The sequence below is a fragment of the Trematosphaeria pertusa genome, assembly GCF_010094035.1.
Source record: "Trematosphaeria pertusa strain CBS 122368 unplaced genomic scaffold BU26scaffold_12, whole genome shotgun sequence".
Classification (NCBI taxonomy): Eukaryota; Fungi; Ascomycota; class Dothideomycetes; order Pleosporales; family Trematosphaeriaceae; genus Trematosphaeria; species Trematosphaeria pertusa.
This window is the reverse complement of record NW_022987223.1, coordinates 535098-551155: the sequence shown is the minus strand read 5'-3', so window position 1 is coordinate 551155 and position 16058 is coordinate 535098. Positions and strand designations below refer to the sequence as shown.

The 16058-nt window shown below is 53.2% G+C and overlaps 10 protein-coding genes across 10 annotated transcripts; 5 read left to right on the top strand and 5 right to left on the bottom strand.

Annotated features, from left to right (window-relative positions):
* Positions 1 to 54: 54 nt before the first annotated feature.
* BU26DRAFT_521902 (malate dehydrogenase) lies at positions 55 to 1650 on the bottom strand. The gene is made up of 6 exons (XM_033829653.1): positions 1536 to 1650; positions 1318 to 1435; positions 1222 to 1262; positions 1061 to 1169; positions 915 to 1009; positions 55 to 862 (listed from the first exon to the last, which is right to left on the bottom strand). The coding sequence occupies exons 1-6, from the start codon at positions 1599 to 1601 to the stop codon at positions 266 to 268; spliced, it is 1026 nt and encodes a 341-aa protein (XP_033680473.1). The 5' UTR covers positions 1602 to 1650; the 3' UTR covers positions 55 to 265.
* A 297-nt stretch (positions 1651 to 1947) lies between these two features.
* On the top strand, positions 1948 to 3433 carry BU26DRAFT_69009 (uncharacterized protein). Its single transcript, XM_033836222.1, has 2 exons — positions 1948 to 3260; positions 3339 to 3433. The coding sequence occupies exon 1, from the start codon at positions 2159 to 2161 to the stop codon at positions 3224 to 3226; it is 1068 nt and encodes a 355-aa protein (XP_033680472.1). The 5' UTR covers positions 1948 to 2158; the 3' UTR covers positions 3227 to 3260; positions 3339 to 3433.
* Positions 3434 to 3621: 188 nt separating this feature from the next.
* On the bottom strand, positions 3622 to 4035 carry BU26DRAFT_508118 (uncharacterized protein; the record flags this gene model as incomplete). Its single annotated transcript, XM_033827056.1, has 1 exon — positions 3622 to 4035. One exon carries the CDS (start codon positions 4033 to 4035, stop codon positions 3622 to 3624), a length of 414 nt encoding a protein of 137 aa, XP_033680471.1.
* Positions 4036 to 4144: 109 nt separating this feature from the next.
* On the top strand, positions 4145 to 5060 carry BU26DRAFT_68926 (uncharacterized protein). Its single transcript, XM_033836221.1, has one exon. It carries the CDS (start codon positions 4281 to 4283, stop codon positions 4782 to 4784), a length of 504 nt encoding a protein of 167 aa, XP_033680470.1. The 5' UTR covers positions 4145 to 4280; the 3' UTR covers positions 4785 to 5060.
* Positions 5061 to 6315: 1255 nt separating this feature from the next.
* Positions 6316 to 7416, top strand: BU26DRAFT_568049 (uncharacterized protein; the record flags this gene model as incomplete). Its single annotated transcript, XM_033833735.1, has 2 exons — positions 6316 to 6603; positions 6655 to 7416. The coding sequence occupies 2 exons, from the start codon at positions 6316 to 6318 to the stop codon at positions 7414 to 7416; spliced, it is 1050 nt and encodes a 349-aa protein (XP_033680469.1).
* Positions 7417 to 7945: 529 nt separating this feature from the next.
* On the bottom strand, positions 7946 to 8531 carry BU26DRAFT_568048 (uncharacterized protein; the record flags this gene model as incomplete). The annotated part of the gene is made up of 2 exons (XM_033833734.1): positions 7946 to 8055; positions 8105 to 8531. 2 exons carry the CDS (start codon positions 8529 to 8531, stop codon positions 7946 to 7948), a joined length of 537 nt encoding a protein of 178 aa, XP_033680468.1.
* A 92-nt stretch (positions 8532 to 8623) lies between these two features.
* Positions 8624 to 9410, bottom strand: BU26DRAFT_68913 (uncharacterized protein). The gene has a single exon (XM_033836220.1). The coding sequence runs from the start codon at positions 9217 to 9219 to the stop codon at positions 8716 to 8718; it is 504 nt and encodes a 167-aa protein (XP_033680467.1). The 5' UTR covers positions 9220 to 9410; the 3' UTR covers positions 8624 to 8715.
* On the bottom strand, positions 9411 to 10034 carry BU26DRAFT_68912 (uncharacterized protein). Its single transcript, XM_033836219.1, has one exon. The coding sequence runs from the start codon at positions 9905 to 9907 to the stop codon at positions 9602 to 9604; it is 306 nt and encodes a 101-aa protein (XP_033680466.1). The 5' UTR covers positions 9908 to 10034; the 3' UTR covers positions 9411 to 9601.
* A 161-nt stretch (positions 10035 to 10195) lies between these two features.
* BU26DRAFT_521900 (uncharacterized protein) lies at positions 10196 to 11662 on the top strand. Its single transcript, XM_033829652.1, has one exon. The coding sequence runs from the start codon at positions 10257 to 10259 to the stop codon at positions 11358 to 11360; it is 1104 nt and encodes a 367-aa protein (XP_033680465.1). The 5' UTR covers positions 10196 to 10256; the 3' UTR covers positions 11361 to 11662.
* Positions 11663 to 13281: 1619 nt separating this feature from the next.
* Positions 13282 to 15811, top strand: BU26DRAFT_521898 (ferric reductase). The gene has a single exon (XM_033829651.1). It carries the CDS (start codon positions 13671 to 13673, stop codon positions 15513 to 15515), a length of 1845 nt encoding a protein of 614 aa, XP_033680464.1. The 5' UTR covers positions 13282 to 13670; the 3' UTR covers positions 15516 to 15811.
* Positions 15812 to 16058: the final 247 nt, after the last annotated feature.

Below are 16058 nucleotides of genomic sequence, written 5' to 3'. Positions count from 1 at the left end.
TATATTATTTTCACGTTGCTAAAGGGGAGCCGGGGTATTTGTGGCCAGTGCAATGAAGAGAGCAAAGAGGGAGTATATTTTTGCTAGGGTACAAAACCAATTCTCTACCTATGATACTCCTCCAACTGCTGAATTACTCGAGGCATCCGAATTCCAGTCCAGTCCAGATTTCCGGAAACCCATAATACAAGCGCTGGAAGTGAAGGAACCTCTACATCTCCCCACATGCACTCCGTCCCAGTTAATGTACATCTCCTCCATGCGATTACTGACCGGGGTTCTCCTTGACGAACTTGATGCCCTTGGCAATGTTTTTGCTCAGATCACCCAGGCAGACGTCCAACAGCTTCTCCTCGTACTCGGTGATCTTGCCGACGGGGTGGATCTTCTCGACACCGTTGGGGCCGAGCTCGACGTTGGAGGCGAAGTACTCGCAGCCCCTGTCCTTGTACAGCGGGGAGTCGACGAAGGTAGGCTCGATGACGTTCTTCTGGCCCTGGGCGGCCTTCAGGAGGGACTCGGCGAAGCGGGCACCAGCCATGGCCATAGAGAGGGTAGCTGAACCGGCGCCGTCCTTGGCCTTGACGACCTCGTCACCGCCAAACTGCACGCGGTAGACATAGTTATCGAGCTGCTCGCCAGAGAGGTTGTAGCCGGATTGCGAGAGGAGAGGGACGATGGTCTGGCCAGAGTGGCCGCCGACAACGGTGACGTTCTCGTTGGCGGGGTCGGTCCCCTTGATCTGCGAGATGAAGCGGGAGGCGCGGACGACGTCGAGGGTGGTGACACCGAAGAGGCGCTTCGGGTTGTAGACGCCTTTGGACTTGAAGACCTCGGCGGTGATGGGGACGGTGGAGTTGACCTAAAACCTATTAACCTGCCGCCCCAATGCCACCCAACTGCTGTATGCGTACCGGGTTCGAGATGATCAGGATGTTAGCTTCGGGAGCGTGGTCTGCGGCGGCCTTGGCCAGGTCCCGGACGATGGAGGCGTTGGTGTTGAAAAGATCTGGGCAACCGTCAGTCATGAAACACCCCACGGAGAATCCTGATTGCATACCATCACGAGTCATACCCGGTTTGCGAGGCACGCCGGCAGGAATCAAAACGACTTCCGAACCCTTGAGCGCCTCGGCGAGCCCAGAGGGCGTGGGGTCGTATCCCCGGACCTTTTGTATGTCAGCGTATGCAGGCTTCGGCGCTCCGGGTGACGCATCGTACCTCGCTCTTGGTGTTAATGTGGCCAATGTCGGCAGCGACACCTACGAAACATGGTAAGCTATTATGCAGTGTTGCAATTGATGCGGCGGAGCTCACCAGGAGCTAGACGGATATCGTAGAGGGCAAGCTGGCTGACCCTCGGGTTGAGCTTCAACAGTAGCGACAGCGGCTGGCCAATGCCACCCGCAGCGCCCAAAACCGTAACCTTCGACGCCTGCAACACCACCCGTCAGCATCTATGCTGTCAATTCTCACCCATCACTCAAGCCGAAGCGCTCCAGCAAAAGCAACGGCCCCATCCACCGAGCGCGTACCTGACGGGCGGACGCCGAGAAGCCGCGGCGCTGGACCTGGGCGAATATCTGCCTTGCGGAAAACATGGTGTGCGGAATTGAAGAGAGCGGAGATGGAAACTGGGCTGGACTGGATCGGGGTGGTGGATGCAGAGAGAGGATGATGCGGGAATGAGTGATTTGAGAGTTTTCCGAGCAACTGACCTGCGCCAAGCTGTCCATGCTCCTTCCTGCTCGTCCCGACCTCGGTCGGCGCTAGCCTCCTTCGGATCCGCACGCCGACTTGTGCCTGGCCGCCAAACTTTGGAACACCGTCAACACCATCGCATCGTGAGACGGTCGTTTCCGGGGTGAACAAGAGGCCAGCTCTCCACGGGCGGGCGGGCAACGCGCCCTACATAGCAGTTCGTATGGAGCGGGGTCGCCCAGCAGGCTCAGCCTCAACACCCCGAAATACAGTTCGCGCAGGCGTCCAATTCGTCAGCTGAACTGTCACGGTAACAGCGTAGTTGCATCGAGTCTCCACATACTGCATTAAAGGCGTTACTGTCCCTCCATCAGATGTTGTCTTCATAGATCCTGCCTTTCTACCTCCCTAGATCAAAATTCATTTGGTCTATCGATTTCCTCATGTCTGTCAAAGCATGCAGGCTCATCGCAAGGACCCCAAACAAGACGATGAATTTCCTCGAGCACTCGTCAAAGCGAACCGTCGGCTCCGAACGGATAGATCCCCCGCACGTATAGCGCCTGAAATAACAGCAGACACACCCTCCTCCAACAGCGACTGGCTCGCCGTGATAGGCCCGCATAACCTCATTACGCCTATCCCTCCCTATGGCCGTACCGGCTCCATTCCGCTCTTCGACATAATTCCCCGCGAGATTAGAGACGAAATCTATTTCTACATCGTCCACCGCCCCAAAGGCCTGGTCTACCGACGGGACCATTGCAGAGCCATGGGCTACAACGGAACCTATCGTACCCACCATTACACATGGCAATCTGGAAACAGCGACATTCTTTTCCTTTTGTTGACCTGCCGACAGCTGTATGAGGAGGCGCTTGAAGTCTTCTGCAGATGTAATACCATCCACGTCGAGCGCAGGACAGACCGGCCCCTGGAGGGGACACTACGTTTGTTCCCGGACAAGGCTGCGCGCTGGCTACAGAGCATCGAGCTGGGGTACGTGGATTCTAACACCAACCGGGACGATGAGTGGAGGTTACCCAGGCCGGGCTTCGCGTTCGAGAGGATGACTAAAGACGCGTGGCTGGCGAAGGACTTCTTCCCCCGACTGAAAGTATATACGGCACTATGGAATAGTGACCCATACCACTTCCATGAAGCCGAAGACCTGAACATAGAGGGTAGATCCGAGGAGCAAACGGTGGAGATGTGGTTGGTGTGGATGAAGTTGCACTGCGAAAGGATGAAGAGGGTGCCGCCTCCGTGGCTGAAGATCACTTTCCCGCTTACAGATGGCTCCTATGGCAAGAGGGAGCATCGCATGAGGAGGCATCAAGCTGCATGGGATCAAGCGATGGCACGCTTCAGGGAGGTGCGGGTGCAGGAACGGACAGATTTCGAAGCCGAGCTCGAGGAGTCGGGGAAGAAGTGGCTAGAAGAGACATGGGGTGATGCCAGGAGGCAGACGAAGAAGGAAAAGAAGGGTACTGTGACGCAGGGAGGGTCACGATCTGCGGGATAGGAATATGTTTTGTTTGGGTATCTATATATTCAACGTGCGTCTTCTCACCCCTTGCGCGTCTTGCCGCAGCCACGTCCGTTTGCAGAATAAAGAACCGCTGAAAGAAATCGAGCCAGAATTTGAGATTCGGAAGCTCACCAACGCCGACGCTATGCAATGCAAACAGGCTCAAAAGTCTATCCGAAACATCGGAGAAAGGGAGAAAGGGAGGCAACAAGCTATAGAAGAATGAGTATGCGACCAAAAATAGAAAATATGAACAAAAGAAAGAATTTCGGAACGCGATGATGGGAACATCCGGAATCTGGGGAAGTAGTGGCTGTGTCCATCGATGTTATGCGTTTAATCCTTTCGGGCGGTGATGGAGCCGAACAGCCTCGAGAACTGTCATGCTCTTACAGCTCCGACCAATGGCACTTCTCGCCCACTTTCTCATACTCGGTGAACCGCGTCGCGCGTCTCCGGGCGCGCTCCTGCCGGCCAAAGCAGCAGAAGAGGCGGGCGAGTCCGGTCCGCTTCCGTGGTGCCAGGCCGTCGAATGGCTCTTCCTTGAAACTGTTCTCGGATGAAGAAGCCGGACTGAGCGGAATGGTCGCATTGATGAAGATGAGAGAGTCGCGGTTGCGCTGGCGGGTATCGACGAAGGGTTGTGGTGAGGGTTGTGGTGAGCGCTTCTCGGAAGCTAGGTATGGGGAAGGACCTGGTGAGGTCATCGGCCGCAGAGATGTATCCAGTGGTGCTAACGTCTGTCGGATTGCTCGCGGTGAAGACGGGAGGCCGTAGGGAGAGTTTGGTGGAAGATGGGCCATTGTAGCTTTTGCCGTGCGGGGACGCTCTTAGAGTATGGTGTGACCTGTCGAAAATATATGGTGAGGTTCGTGTATTCGCTGATATAATCTTCGGATGGACGGTCCAAGGAGCGATCGACGATGCAAGTCGCGAGAGAGGCTATCCAAAGCGCTGCTTGTTGTCAAAGGGAAGTCGTCCACAACCTGCGGCCAGCGGTGACGGAAATATATAAGGGGTCGCCCATCGCGTCTATCTACGCCGTATTATGAGCAGGGGCGCTACGCGGATCCTGACAACGTCATGCCGGGGTTCACCCCATGCTGACCACTTTCGTCCGCTGCGAGGCGTTCCCGAAGCTGCCTGGGGCCGTTGGTTTTCACGCCGTCGTCGGCCAATCAACACTTTTCCCATGCTGGCCTCAGGAACGAAATCTGGCAAGATGGCGGAATCTGTTTGTGGAAACCGCAGACACGAAAGTTTCGAAACTGTGCAATTCATGCGATCAAACACCCGTGGACGTCCTCTCAGGAGTGCTAGGAGTGGGCCACGGACTCCTGAATGGACTGTGCGTGAGAAGCACTCAGCGGGGGCCTCGCCAAAAGTCAAGCCGCACGGCCGCCGATTGGGTCTGTGGTGGGCGGAACGTCGATTCCTGCACCCCTTGAAACGCCGTCTCCGTCGCATGACAGTATGGAAACATCAGCCACTCCTCCGCAATGTTGACGACGGACATGGGCAGAAAGGTACGGCCGGCCTCGTCGCTTCCTGATAGCGTCCCATTTCCGTTCATCATGCATGGCGCCCGAGGAGTCATGAGGGGGATCCAACACACGGCTTGAGCCTTGAGGAGACTGTCAGACTCGCCAACATCATTCCCTCGAGTCCTCGGGCCATTTCTTGCAAAATCAGATGCAAGCGAGCTGAGATCAGCTGTCTGGCGTGAGGTGTACGCCGCAGTGCGATCGTTTCCCACCAGATGATGGGTTGAGGGCTGCATGCATAGTGTTGGTAACCGACTTGGATGGGGATGAGTTGTCCAGTTGGCGGACCTACTGCCTTGTCGCGCGTAAAGCGTCTGCGCCGCACATTAACACACGCATTTGAGGCTCAGACTCGGTATCTGGGCCGGGTGTTACTAGGTGCGCTTAATCAATATATAATTCTCCGACTGCCAATGGTGGGACCCGACCTGTTTAGCTTGCGCTGTGCCGCACACTTGTTCTAAGCTTGATCTATATCATGCGCCACGATATACCGCGCAATGCTGTATTGATCGGGCGCAGCCTGCGCTGACTCGAGAGCAGCCGAGAGGGTGTGTTGTTGCAGGAGGCGGGAATGGCTCTTTGCCGCAAACGACGGACGGCAGTAGAGTTGGACTATTGAAAGCATACCGTCCAGCGTCGACAGGACTGACATACCACCTCCGGGATGTTAGCATATGGTTTCCCTCGCTGCGCCTCTTTACATGCATTCTCCCATTCACGCTTTAAGCCGCGGTAACAACGGGGCGGAGAGCGGCAAAGTTGCTTTGGCCGCGCCGGGAATACCGCATCGCAAGGCACGAGGCGTAGCCGCCAACCTCTACCGATCAGCTCGTCGACAAGAATCTTCTCGTCGGGCAAGGCTTTCTGGATATAATTGAAGTAGGCAGAATCTGGCAGCGTGAGAGGTGACGCGATTGACGGTGGTGGAACTGGTGGTTGTCGCTGAGTCGCTTCCTTCCTCGCACATGCGCCATTTTGGTCACGTGACGTGTTAACTTAGAATGCCACTACCTGGGTATGCGTCGTCCATTGTGACACCAACAGGTCAACCGCTTTTCTTCCAAGGTTCCTACGGCCATCCCCCACGTTCTGTCATCCGGCTTTCCAAAAGCTTGATGTGCAGCAAGGTCCCGCTCAAGCCATAACTCCCCCCCGTTTCTCTCGACTCTTTGTCTGACGAACTTTCGATTTACGCTGTGCGTGTACAGGCTTTGACACGCGAAAGAGCGCAGAACAAGGACAAGCCAACCCACCCGTTGTCCCTGCATATGTGGCGGGAATCGAGCCATTGTAATATAATCTCAAGAAGCGACATTCAAAGGAAGTCCATTCATTGAGTATTGAGGGTGGCGCATCAAAGGCGGATGTCAAGGGATAAAAGATGCTTTGTCTTTATATGCGTGACGGCAGCAAAAGGGGCTTACCTCCTTCTCAGGAATATTTAAGAGCTGCTTGTATCCCCAGAGCGATGTCGTTTTTAGCTTGATACTTTCAATCATAGTCTTACACTACTTTTTTCTTCAATCTCTTTACAGAATGCGCACAAAAGCCGAAGTCATACGGGAACATTATGGGGTGGTTCCCAATATGATGGAGGTCTTGACGACCAGGCATTCCTCTCTTATGCAGTACATCGAACCGCCGCTTGACCAGTGGACTACTCTCAAACTTCCGTACGAAGCTCCGGAGCACCCTGGTATACCCTCAATGGACGAAATCGAAAGGGCATTGCAAGATAACAGAATTAGCGCCCGTCATGGGCTCCGTCCCGTATGCAGGGTGGGCAAATGCGTCGTCAAAATAGCCGACCGAAATATCTTACAGGTTAGAAAGAGTGTACACCACCTTATGAGAACGAGAGCTAACAATTAGAAGGAAGCAGAGATGTTGCTATATCTACAGGAACATTCCAAAGTCCGGGCGCCCAAGCTGTATGCCGCGTTTATCAACCCCACAAACGACCTCTGCTATATGGTCATGGAATTTATAGAGGGCGATACGTTGGACATGGACAAATGGTTAGCTCTAGACGACGAGGCGCAGACGATCATTTGCTCAAAACTTTCGGAGCAACTCAAACTACTCCGGTCTATTCCCTGTGAAGGCGAAGGATACTATGGCCGGGTGTATCGCCAAGGCTGGAGTCCCTTGTCTTTTCTACGTATACGCTACAAAGAAATGTTGGGCCCCTACAATACCTTTGACGATTTTATCTCGGCTATGTATGTTTGTACTGAGCATGACTTGGCAACTCAAAACCTCGCTGATGAGTTTTTCCCTGAGGAGGTCGAGTTTCTATCAAAGTTCAAACATGTCTTAGGTAAAACCAGAGGCTTCAAGCCTGTACTTACTTTCTTGGACCTGAAGTGGGACAATTTAATCGTTCGGCCAATTAAGGGGGAAGATGGAGAGGCAATCAAGGACTGGGAAATTACTCTGATTGATTGGCATGACTGTGGTTGGCTACCAGCCTTTATGCAATTCGCCGCATTGGAAGCTCGTATCATGTTATTTGGGGAGGATGATGCGAAGTTCCGTCAGAGAGTATATGCGAACTTTGAAGAGGCGTATACATATACAGAGGAGTTGAAATTTTTGGAGGACGGTCGCTACCATGCGAACTACACATTTATCTAAAACAGAGAAAGAACTGACCATTAAATATTAAAGTAGAATATTGACGGTTGGTGAGGCTCTGGGATGAGTTTGGCCTGGTAGGTAGATAGTTGCTGAAGAATCGCGGTGCCGCTTGAGTTTGCAGGGTTTATTATGTTTAGAAGTCTTTGCGCGCGCAGTTATAAATTCGCTCGACCTCGTTATAAAGAAGATGCGAGTATACTACATATACAGTACTAGCAAAAAAGACGCTATATTCTAAAATCCGCAAGCAGAAGGGGTATTATCAAAAGGTTCAGCGGTTTAGTATAGAGAGCATCCACGGTTTAGTGTAGGCAACATCCAGCAATGGAAAACGTTTTGTTTAGAAGTCTAGATCTATAACTAATTACTACCGTCTTGGTGTTGAGCGGTAGCATTCAAGCCGTTACGAGTTGCAGAAGGGATCTTCGACGCAGGTCCGTAATGTCTCACATATAGAGTCTTTGCACATGGCGTATAGGCATGAGTTGACAGTGCATTGCTACCTAAGTTGCCTGCCGTTGATGCTCTACCTCTTCTCCAGATCCAAGAGGTCTTGGATCCAGTCCTCTTTCCACTCCCTGGTGTCCCCGATAGCCTCATTGTCCGTTGGAGTTGCAGAACCGAACACCAGCCAAACTGTTGGCAGCAGAAGCCACGGGTTGCATCCCTCTTCATAGCGAATTACCGTCGTTGCGAGTCCAGAGATGGCCATAGTTTTGCGCCAGGTCGCGAAGCAGGGCTAATTTCCATGCATTGAAGGTCTCGGCTTGGTTTGGTTGATTTGGAGGTGCTGGCTGGACTGGCTGACCTGTGCAGATGGGCGTGAAGGCGGTTGGGTCTGAGAACCAGCCAAGGTCCTCTACCTTGTGGGGGGGCGGGGTTGCGCCTATCTGATATCGTACTACGCCGGTAACATGATTTGGATAGAACGAATTACAGAAGAAGGGGCGCTTGAGATCTTCGCCGACGTTGATGTAGAGGTTCGTTTGGCCTTCGTGCGTCCGGCCTACATAGACCAAGTGATCGTGTTGGCGTGGCTGTGGGATGGGTTTGGCCTGGTAGGGAGATGGTCGCTGATTGATTGCGTTGCCGCTCGAGTTTGTAGAGTCCATGATGTTCAGTGGCGCAGATGATGTGATGGCTGAGCTTCGTTGCGGGTCTGCAGCGCAAGAGATGCTCCTTAGATAGCCAGATCAAGAAGACGACATATTTATAGCCTTTCCCTATGTTGGATCACAATTGTAGACAATCACGAGGTGTCTTATTTGGTTGAAACACACGGCGGCTGATTGGCCCTTAGCAATCCAGTTTGTTAGACATTGCCGTTAGACAAAGACCACGCGTAAAGCAAACCGAATGATTGTAAATGGCAAGCCCAAGACAATAAGGCGATACCAAAGAAATGGTAAGAAATGTCGCTTCCTCTGTCCCTAGCCGGGCATGTGTGTTCGGACTGCAATCCAGTTTGTTAGACATCGCCGTTAGACAAAGACCACGCGTAAAGCAAATCGAATGATTGTAAATGGCAAGCCCAAGACAATAAGGCGATACCAAAGAAATGGTAAGAAATGTCTCTTCCTCTGTCCCTAGCCGGGCATGTGTGTTCGGACTAGTCAGCCCGGAGCGTTTCCGCGTATCACAGGAGGATCGCTTGCTTCTGATGACATTGCAGGTCATCCCTACTCTTGTCTTCTTCATCCCTTCGCTGAATACATTGCATGGCTTGGCATGACGGTACCTGGGTTGGTGATGAAAATCGAGCGCCGGTGTTGCCGAGGTCGGAAACAGGCATTGGGACATCGACCCCCTTGGGCCTGGTGAGGATGGTGGAGTTCGGAGAGGAGCAAGAGGCTGAATCGGATCAGTGGTCGTATATGGACTGGTATTAGGCCTAAAGGACAGGGAGGGTCCTGCTCGAACGTTTCGAAGGATTGCTGCGTTTCTTGAATACTATAAAGACCAGCTTATCAGCTGGGAGGATGTGTTGTGATGTGCATCTTGGCGCCGGCAGGTGCTTCGCCTTGTGTGAAAGGTGTCCAGTTCTTTAACGCCTCTGGATGCCAATGATTTGTTCTGAGATCTGACGGCTTTGCTGGCTCTCAATGGCATCCATGTTTCTTGCTCCGTCGTGAATCTGCCGCTCTGGAGAGCCCTTGGGGGCATCTGGCGCCTCGGCATCGAATCATTCAGTGGCACTGCCTTGCGGACATTGCTTCTCCTCCTCTTTCCCGGCCCTAGCACTCGCTTCGGCCGACGTAACAACAGGGACGACTTCAAAATCCACCAAGTCTTTCCAATTGCTCATCCATTCATCCAAGAGCTCCGTCTTGTCCGCTTCCATGAGCTGGTAGCAGTGTGACATGTCTTCGCTGACCCAGCTGGAGATGTACTTTAATCCCTCGGGAGCGAGGCGTCCTTGGGAGCGGAATCGCGCGTATACTGGAGCGGCGTCACCTGAGCGGAAGCGCTCGATGATCATGAAGAGCATTGCGAACAGGCTCCTCGTGGTAGTTGCTTGAGGATGCAGGAACGGGGGAGCATAAAAAGAGGAGCTGTGAACACCAGCCAGCCCTGAATATCGCGACCTCTTATCGTGGGCCTGCGATGGCGCACATTCGGAGACGATGCAAGTCCAGCTGGGCCTCGTTCCGGGTTTCGTTCACCGGTGGTGGCTGCGCCTTCGCGTCAGCCAATCAGGTTCCGCGACAGACGTTAAATCCTGGTAGCCGATCTCCTGCCCTCGTATTCGTCGCGATCGTCCTTCATAAACCCCTCATCGACAACGGACCTTGATTGTCAGGCAATTCTGTTTCATTTCAAAGGCTCACGTCGCTACCATGGCTGAAGAAAGCCCAGTCAGCCCGGTATCCTCTGCGACAACTTGTGTAGCGCCCTTCTCCAGATCGAACACGGGCGCAACGATAAGACAATGGGACGCCATCCCACCATTTGAGAGATCGGACCAGCTATGCAAAGACTTGGAATATACGCATGAACCGGAGAAGCCAACGCATCTTCGCAGCCACCGGCCCGATCAGGCTCTGCCAGATGCGCCCCGAATTCCGCTCGATTCCTGTCGGGTGGTGCCGTATTGTCTGGAGGACTTGGACACGCCTGGAATGAATAAGCTTGATGAGAAGCTCTGGTGGGCTGGACCAGCCCCATACATCAAGACTCTCAGCCAGCAGCTGACCTACGATCGGAAGATTGTGGTCACCGAGAACCCTTCATTACATCTTCTCTGGTCGGACAACATGATCTATATCAAGCCAATACCCGCATACCTATGTTCGTTCGCCTTCTGGGAATACATATTGGACCCTTCAAACGACGGCATCAACCCAGAGGAGCGGGAGCGTGTAAGAGCGACATCGCTCGGTTTTCTGAGGACCTACGCAAGCCTCATTCAGCGCCGCTCGGATTTCTCCATCGCCCGCCGCTACGATCTCCTCTGCTCATTCGGCCACACCTCCTTCGAAGCGTTCGTCAAATTCATCATGTCATTTGACTCGGTCCCGGACAAAGCTATCAGCCCGCGCTGGCGCTTCGGCGAGATCCAGCTCGACGCCCTAAACTTGCATTCGCTCGTCCATCTCCGCCGCTCGCACTTTAATCGTTTCGAATCAAACTATGCGCTGTACTTTTCGCGCTTTTATCCAGCCATTCTATTCCTGTTCGCAGTCTTCAGCGTCATGCTGAGCGCAATGCAGGTTATTGTTGGAGGCAGGCAGCTAAAGGAGGAGACGGATAATCCGGGCGTGAAGAGAACGGTGGGATTGTTCGAGTGGTTTTCTTGTGAGGCAATTGGATGGAGTTTGGCATTCGGAGCTGTGCTGTTCATTTGGTGGATTTGTATCTCCAGTGCAGAAGCTTTCCGGAGGAGGGGGATCATGAAGAGGGTGAAGAAGAAGCAGAGGGAGGAAGGGGCGTTGCAACCCTGATATTTTCTACCATATACGGATGACCTTGCTTAATTCCTGTGGAATGGTCAGTGAGGCAAGAATGCGCCTCTATTCCCTCATGCGAAGCCCGGTAAGTACGACGCGTCACCGGGCTGGCAAGGGGGTAGCAAGCGGGCTCTCAGTTACTTTCCACTTCGGACGAGGTGTGTACGGATAAAGGTCTCGATGGATCTTCCGGGTATGTATGCTCGAAGCTGAGGCCCGGGGCTATCGCATTCACGTGCCATCGGAACCTAGTAGAGCCGACATACCGACACCGTATCAATCATCTCCACTTCCACTCCAACGAACCTCAAACATCACAACCTCACCGTTAATCCCCTTCCCTGCGTTATTCATTGTGAGACGTCTGCGCGAGCCATGAGGGGCCGAGCTGGTAGCCAGCCCGAAGACCTCGCACATGGCTCTCCGCATCCCGCCCGTGAAGTTTTTTGCTCCCCATCTTATACCGGCTTACATACCACAGCCTTCTCGCAGTATGCACTAAAGGACTGACAGCAGCGACGATCAATGAAGGCCTCCTGTCTTACGTACACCAAGTCGACACGTGGCGGCCCGTTCCACGCTACTTTGCTCATTCAGTATTCGGCGCTCTCTCGCAAGGAGCCTGAGTAGTACACTGAAAAGCAGACTGCTTTTGCAGTGTATCCAGCTATCTTCGGTTTCTACGTCGACCTAGCTGCTAAAAGCCACAAGCGTCGTCGATAACCCTGGAAGACGGCCGTCGCCGACAGCCCCGGTGCGATTTCTGAGCACATCCTTCGCGCTTACAACGTATCCATCCCAGCACTTCGGCGCGCGGTGGCATGCCCTCACATCTGCAAGAGACCCACCTTAGCACTCAGCCACGGGTATCTTTTGTCCCGATTACGATGGCGTTGACCACAGGGTCGGGTTTCCTTATCGCCCTCGGATAACGCCCAGGCTCCGCAAGCCATAGAAAGAGAAGAGGGCATCGATTTCCCCGAATTACCCCATTGGCATCCGGTTCCAAGGTGCTTTTGCGAAACATTGGTTCCGCCGGGGATGAACGGCCTCCGAGCAGGGTAGTTTTGACCAGCCCATAAGGGACTGACATGCTCGAGACTGCGGACACGAGACAGCCATGAGGCAGAGCGATCGTTTGTGCGACGGGTCAGCTCAAATGTCTGAGTCTGCAGGACTAGAGCTATCATTCCACTTGGCCGCCGACATCGCCATTGAGGACGAAGAGTTGGCAAGAATTAGGGTTTGGTGGAAAGGTAGCTTTCGGAATGCTACCTCTAGGCGCTACCGTACCACGCAACAACGCGAATCATGTCCATTACAGATGACGGAATGATGTGAACCTGCAAAGAGGACGTAGCCCATTATTGGCGTTTTGCCGTTGCCTTCAGGTGCTCGGGGCCAACATTGTGGGCTTCGGGGCTGAATACTCAACTTTGGACTTGGCGAAACACAATCATACTGGGACGTTGACCGGAGGATGATAAAAGGTTCTATACGAGTTGGCGTATTTTAGCTCTCCGTGGAGTATGATGGGCGCTTCGGTGAATCAGGAGGTTGAGGTTGAACAATGGCGCAAGTTCCGATAACTGATAGATTCGGTGGCTATCCTTTCCGCGGACGGATCTAGAGCTTTGGCCGCAAAAGACCGGTCAAGAGAGTGTTGGTGGTTCGACTTCCTGGTGTCTTAAATCCGGATGGCAGAACTAGACCATCGATTATACTGATTATATGTTAACGCCACGGATTCCTTTGGATAAGCTCCAGGTGCACTTTTGCAAGCACCTATGACGGCGGATACATGCCATGCTTGGCCTTATCCCTCTGCCTTGTCAGCATAGAGTCAGGTCACTCAAGACTGCGCCATTCGCGCCCACGCCCACATCGACTAGCGCCCGTGTTACCATCTGTGTCAGACTTGGTCCCGCTTACTGCTTGTCCCAGGTACAGCGCTGAAAGATTCTAGTAAGAACTAGCGACTTTCTTCTGCTCGGGTTAGCACGAGATTCCGGCTATCGAGTGCCACGCTGAGCATCCGCGGAGAGATAATGCGCCGCGAGATGTCGTTCTGTGCGCTTATAGCTCGATATCCTGCAACAATGACGGTGTGTTCTCAGCACGAACGACGTCCCCTGCTGCAGTCCTGAGAAACCCGGGAGCATCTTGCCAACACCCAAGATCTCTCCAACGCTCTTTTCGACAGAAACCTCTTCGGGACTATACGCCGGGCATGCCCTGCTTACCCCATCAGCCTCGTACCACTGAACTCCTATGAGCTCTATCATTGCAAATTCTTTTTCACAAATGGCGTCAACCCAGCCTACGTCTTCGGTACCTATCCCGAACATCGATGACGTCCATGCAAACTCGTCCCAATCGAACCATGATCCTTTCAAATACAGCCACGGACTCACTGGGGTTGACCTCCCGACGAACTATCTTCTTGTTCATATCCTTATTGGGACCGCTCTTGCCCCGGTACTCATCTCAATTCTGTTCCGCATCTTTACTACTATTCGGAATGACAGACGTCGAGTTTCAACGATAACGTCCGGTCAAGCTCTCAACTTTTGGGCCAAGGATCGATACGACTGGGTTGGCCAGCTCAAAAGATATCTCCTTTATGCGCCAATATGGAGGAAGCGCCATAATCGCGAATTTCGTATCTCGAGCGCCGTCAGTCTGGCCACGCTTCCGACAAGGCTTCAACTCATCATAATCATCCTCTACGCAGGGAGCAATGTGGCATACTGTTTGGCCATACCGGAGCAACCCGGAGCCCAACGGATGGCTGAATTCCGAGGTCGATGCGGGCATCTGGCCGCCTTCAACATGATTTTCACCGTTCTTTTCGCCCTCCGCAACAATCCGTTCATCTGGCTCCTTCACGTTAGCTATGACACGTTCAATATGTTCCATCGATGGACAGCACGCATTGTTTTCACAGAGGCTCTGGCGCACATATTCGCTTTCATGTACAACACATACCGCGTCAACTACGATGGTCAGGGAGGATGGGATAGCATCAGCTGGGTTCTAGACCATTCGCTTTCATATCGGTGGGGCCTAGCCGCATTTATCGCACTCAGTATCCTTATAACCCATTCGCTCGGGCCGCTCAGGCACGCCTTCTACGAAACTTTTCTTACTCTTCATCGGCTCAGCATAATCGTCGCGATCTCTGGAGTCTATTATCATATGGCGAAGCACGCACTACCGCAGCTGCCGTGGGCATATCTCTTCATCACCTTTCTGATCCTTGAACCTTCCATACGAGCCCTCCGCATCCTCTACTACAACTCTTCTTGGCGACAACGAACATGGACCAAGATATTGGTGGAAGCCCTGCCAGGGGAAGCGACCCGTGTAACGTTCCACCTACCACGATCCTGGAACGCAAATCCAGGGTCTCACATCCACATCTACCTCCCACGCCTGGCGCTGTGGTCGTCCCACCCTTTCTCCGTGGCTTGGGCCAGCGACCCTGGCCAAATGGCACTGGACTGGGGCACAGAAAAACGCCCTTTCTCAATCGAGGACCTCGAAGTTAAAGAGGGACCTAGCACTGTATCCTGCGTCATCCGCGCCCGCACAGGCATGACTCGCGCTCTTTACAACAGAGCCTCTCGGGTGAAGAACAAGGATCTGCAGCTATGGGGCGCCGTAGAAGGACCATACGGCGGCTACCACTCTCTCGACTCCTACGGCACCGTCGTACTCTTCGCCGCTGGCGTGGGGATCACGCACCAACTCTCCTACGTGCGGCATCTCCTACTCGGCCATAACAACCACACCGTTGCAGTTCGGAAAATCCTGCTGGTCTGGTGCATACCTGACACCTCCGTCCTTGCGTGGATACAGCTCTGGCTCGACGAAATCATGGCGATGCGGAATTCACGCGAGGTCGTGAGGATACGACTGTATGTCAAGAAGATGGTGGATGGGGAGGCGCTGCCGATGGGCCTGGATGTTAGGAGGAGTAGATGCGAACCACAGGGCGTTGTGGATGAGGAGATTGTGAGCATGGTAGGGGCGATGTGTGTTAGCGTTTGTGGGCCGGGAGCTTTTAGTGATAGTGTGAGGGCAGCGGTGAGGAAGAGGGTGGGACTGAGGAGTGTGGATTTCTTTGACGAGGCGTTCACGTACTAGACGGGAGGCGGGGTTTCATGGTAGGCGACAAAGGTGGGTTTGCTTTCTTCCGACTTGTCGATGGTTCCTTTACACTTGATCCTGCGCTTTTGTGCTCATAGGTCTGTTTCTGTATATCTCCTCTTTATATCCAATCGCATTTGGTACGATTCTTGTCTGGTTTGCTAGCGTAGAAGGCGTAGAAGGCGTAGAAGAAGCTCGCATAATTGCACTCACATCTCGATCTTTGGTTCACATCCCAGTCACTCCAGACCTCCTTTTTATTCGAATATATAGCGACGTCTGCCATCGTCGAAGTTTGGAAGCATGTACGTTAAACATCACACACTCATTATATTTAAGCGTCTCCAACCTCGGGCCTTATAGCGCTTCTCCTTATCCAGCAGCTGCAGAGCGAAGAGCTTCCTCTGTCGCGAGCGAGCAGCATGTCCATGTAAGTGAAGCCCCAATGCGGCCAAACATTCTTCCACCAACACCTCTCAGCCAGTATTCCAGCTCGCATTCCTCTTTCTCTCTCGACGAGAAACCGGCGAACCCTCCCCC

Bases quoted from the DNA above. Each gene is read 5' to 3' on its own strand.
- BU26DRAFT_68912 (XM_033836219.1), bottom strand. From the start codon at position 9,907: ATGCTCTTCATGATCATCGAGCGCTTCCGCTCAGGTGACGCCGCTCCA.
- BU26DRAFT_68926 (XM_033836221.1), top strand. From the start codon at position 4,281: ATGAGCAGGGGCGCTACGCGGATCCTGACAACGTCATGCCGGGGTTCA.
- BU26DRAFT_521898 (XM_033829651.1), top strand. From the start codon at position 13,671: ATGGCGTCAACCCAGCCTACGTCTTCGGTACCTATCCCGAACATCGAT.
- BU26DRAFT_68913 (XM_033836220.1), bottom strand. From the start codon at position 9,219: ATGTCCCAATGCCTGTTTCCGACCTCGGCAACACCGGCGCTCGATTTT.
- BU26DRAFT_521902 (XM_033829653.1), bottom strand. From the start codon at position 1,601: ATGTTTTCCGCAAGGCAGATATTCGCCCAGGTCCAGCGCCGCGGCTTC. The intron at 1,170-1,221 runs GTACGATGCGTC...GACATACAAAAG, and splicing joins ACATTAACACCAAGAGCGAG to GTCCGGGGATACGACCCCAC. The intron at 863-914 runs GTACGCATACAG...AATAGGTTTTAG, and splicing joins TCCTGATCATCTCGAACCCG to GTCAACTCCACCGTCCCCAT.
- BU26DRAFT_69009 (XM_033836222.1), top strand. From the start codon at position 2,159: ATGCAGGCTCATCGCAAGGACCCCAAACAAGACGATGAATTTCCTCGA.
- BU26DRAFT_521900 (XM_033829652.1), top strand. From the start codon at position 10,257: ATGGCTGAAGAAAGCCCAGTCAGCCCGGTATCCTCTGCGACAACTTGT.